Here is a 3,781-nt window from a genome sequence, read left to right as displayed (position 1 = left end):
CTGATTTAAACTGCATTCAAGAAGGAATAATACCAAAAAGGTATTATCAAGAAACAACTGAACGGTTGAGTTCTGCAAATGGTAGTAAAATGCAGATCAAGTATAAATTACCTGAAGTAAATATTTGCCAAAATAACATTTGTTTCAAAACATCATTTGTTTTAGTGAAAAATTTAACTGATAAAGTAATTTTAGGAATACCCTTTATTTACTTACTTTATCCATTCACAGTCACTAGTAACAACATTATTACCACTTCTCTTGATCAACAAGTCAATTTTGAATTTTCATCAATACCAAACAAAGATGACTTATGTCAACTTCAAAATTGCTCTATTTATCCTACTAATGATTTATTTGATTGTTTTACAGATGGATCAAAGTCACCAGAAAACCATTCCTTTTGGGAAAATCCTACTACCAGTATTTCCTGAAGGAGCCAGCACAAAATTTAGGAAGCTTAAAAACGTAGGCAGCATAAATGAGACCCAACAATGTCTTCTGGATAATCTCTGGAATACGCGTGGGGATCATCGTAAATTCCTAGACAGCTTAAATTCCTTGAGTATTTATTTTAGTCAGCAAAATCAACAGACTAGTGGAGTTGTTTTCCCTAGTTCTTCAGGTGGAGTTTTGATAAACCCATCTTTAGTCAGTAATAATTATACTAACCCTTCACATTGTGAACGATGTGAAGCCATGAATTTCCAATTTCTGAATTTAAATTACAGGTACCACCAGTCAATGATTGAACTTGCTCAACTCCGAGACAAGAAGGCCTCCTTTACCCCATTGGTAAAGGTAGAGAAAAGTCAATCATCCCCACTGGATGATGGTGAAAGCGTGTGTGTGTTGGAACCATTCCAAAAAATGGCATCCAAAGCCCTAGCTTTACCACAGTCATTATCTCTCATACCCACATCTCTGCCTACTGAAATAGTAAACCACATTCAACACCTAGCCAGACAAGATGCCCATCATTTTCAAGAATTCCTATTTGAAACCCTTACTAAACTAGCCAGTCAACCAACCCCAGGTTTATCAATCACTTGGGAAACTCACTATACTGAAAATCCAGTCACCTGCCCCAAAACTAACCCATTGTGCCAAGAAATACCATTAGAACGATACAGTTGCCCTTGTGATTTAGTGTTCAGTGTCCCGAAAGCCTGTATCAATATGCAGTACTTTCAGGACATTATTATTCCCTATAAAGATCAAGTCATCCAAATTAGCCCAATGACCCTACTAGATTATGGATTTCTTAGACAATTAATTTTCACTAGTTCAAACCAAACTGACCGAGTTACCCGTAAATTAGCTGTTTGTGTCCAAAACCTCTTTGCTAAGTATGGCGCATTAATATGCCAAGTCCTCATTACTAGTAAAATGCCGGAATGGACAAACATATATATATATATATATATATATATATATATATATATATATATATATACGGGACGGTTCAAGGGACACCCAAAAAAACACCTAAAAAAATACCCCAAATCTCAAACTTATAGTTCCCGATCAAATTTTTATGATCCGAACCGTTTAATGTGTGCAGAATTTGATTTTAAGGGTGCCTGCATGAAATTAACAAAAAAAATGATCTGAAAAGGCTTGATTTGAGCAGTTTTTATTTGAATCGTTCAATAAAAAATTGTTCAAAACTGTTCGGATCAAGCCTTTCCCGGACATTTTTTTCGTTGATTTCTCACAAGTACTCTTAAAATCACGTTCTGATCACATTGAGCGGCTCGGATCATCAAAATTTGATCGGAAATTATGAGGTTTTTTTTAGGTATTTTTTTTTGTTATCCCCGGAACCGTCCCGATATTTTATATATATATATATATATATATATATATATATATATACACACACACACACACACACACACACACACACACACTCGGGATCCATTTAGGGATCCCGCACGGCTTTACCGTGCGGGACTCCCCTTTTCCGATCGAATTGTGACGATCCGAGCCGCTCAAAGTGTGCAGAACGTGATTTTAAGGGTCCCGTGAGAAATCGGCAAAAAAAATGATCGGGAAGAGCTTGATCCGAACAGTTTTTTACTGAATCGTTAAAAAAAACTGTTCGGATGAAGCCCTTCCCGATCATTTTTTTTGCTGATTTCACGAAGGTACCCTTAAAATCACGTTCTGATCACTTTGAGCGGCTCGGATCGTTGTAATTCGATCGGAAAAGGGGAGTCCTGCACGCTAAGAACATTTTCAGCATTAACAAATGTTCTCAGCATATCCTTGACGGGTATTAATTATCAAAACACGTCCTGAACCGTCATTTTCTTTTTCCTTTTTTGGGGCTTTTTTTGTAAGCCCCTCTGTTACGCACTTGGTAGTAGCTCCATCCTTCCCTTATATATATATTCTCATTCTCATGTCTTGAGAGAGAGAGAGAGAGAGAGAGAATGGAAGAACAAGTGGAGCTGGTGGGGAGGGCATTCGTGGATCATTACTACCATCTCTTTGACAACGATCGTTGTTCTCTCTCTTCACTGTACCAACAAACCTCCATGCTCACATTTGAAGGACAAATGGTCCATGGGGTTGAAGACATCTCTCTCAAGCTCAATCAACTGCCTTTTGGCCAGTGCCAGCATGAGATTAGCACCATTGATTCGCAGCCGTCCGTCTCCACCGGCGGCGTAATGGTTTTCGTTAGTGGCAGCCTCCGTTTGACCGGAGAGGAGCACTCACTGAGATTCAGCCAGGTTAGCTTAATGCATTCTTCTCTCTGCGTATTGCATGCAGGGTCACCCCTTATGAGCCTTCTATGGTCCGCAGAGTAATATCATTTTAAAATTTTGATTGGACGTCAATTTTTATATGAAAATTTGAATTTTGATTTATAAAATGGATGATCTGATTCTGTTGATAACTTTAACGTTCAACTCTGCATGAGCATCCAATTTTAGCATCGTTGTCTCTGTTTTGCATTTATGATTCAATCCATGTAATCATATTGTAAAATGACATTGGGAACCATTTTTATATGGTGCAGATGTTTCACTTGATTCCGACGATGCAAGGAAGCTTTTTCGTGCAGAACGACATCTTCCGTCTCAATTACGGCTGAAATGTACTCGTCAAGGCGCCCGGAGGGCGGTATCGCAGTGCGAATTGAACTTCTTATTGCATGCTCTTCTTTCTTGATGATGAAATTAATTGTCATTTACCCTTCTGTCCATTCAACAAAAAAGATTCTCTCTCGGCCTGGTTTCATTGTGCTGTTCTGGTTAATCGCATGAACAAGATTTGGATTTCGAATAAATAGATTAACTGAAAGACCAAGATCTGATCGCCTTGCGATTTACTACTACGGAGTACAAATTAAATTAATCAGATAATTTAATCAAACCCTAATCTACGAGTTTATCCAAGATAATAAACGCAATAAATAAAAAAGCAAGCATGACACACATATATACGTGGAAAAACCTAAGATGGGGGAAAAACCACGAGAGGGAAGAGAGCACTATACGCAAACGCGGAAACAAAGAGTTTCTTACAACCACGTTATGACTCCTCAATATTGGCTAAGAACTTCTTTGCTGACTCTTCATGAACCGCTCTACTAGATGCTCCTTTGTATTTGACTTCTCGAATATTTGATCTAGACGCAGAACTCCTCCTTTAGATCAACCTCCAATTGTCTTTGAACTCCGTCAAAGAACTCCTCAATATGTAGAAGATGAACAAACTACCTTGAGAGAGATTATGTAAGTGTAATCAACCCACAAATGTTTGTATA

General features: G+C 38.0%; 1 protein-coding gene across 1 annotated transcript; it reads left to right on the top strand.

The window, feature by feature from the left end:
- Positions 1 to 2,410: 2,410 nt before the first annotated feature.
- On the top strand, positions 2,411 to 3,252 carry LOC131311177 (nuclear transport factor 2B). The gene is made up of 2 exons (XM_058338522.1): positions 2,411 to 2,741; positions 3,032 to 3,252. Exons 1-2 carry the CDS (start codon positions 2,439 to 2,441, stop codon positions 3,104 to 3,106), a joined length of 378 nt encoding a protein of 125 aa, XP_058194505.1. The 5' UTR covers positions 2,411 to 2,438; the 3' UTR covers positions 3,107 to 3,252.
- Positions 3,253 to 3,781: the final 529 nt, after the last annotated feature.

The sequence above is a fragment of the Rhododendron vialii genome, chromosome 2a, assembly GCF_030253575.1.
Source record: "Rhododendron vialii isolate Sample 1 chromosome 2a, ASM3025357v1".
Classification (NCBI taxonomy): Eukaryota; Viridiplantae; Streptophyta; class Magnoliopsida; order Ericales; family Ericaceae; genus Rhododendron; species Rhododendron vialii.
Note: the sequence above shows the minus strand (reverse complement) of the source record. Positions and strands in the feature narration are given on the sequence as shown.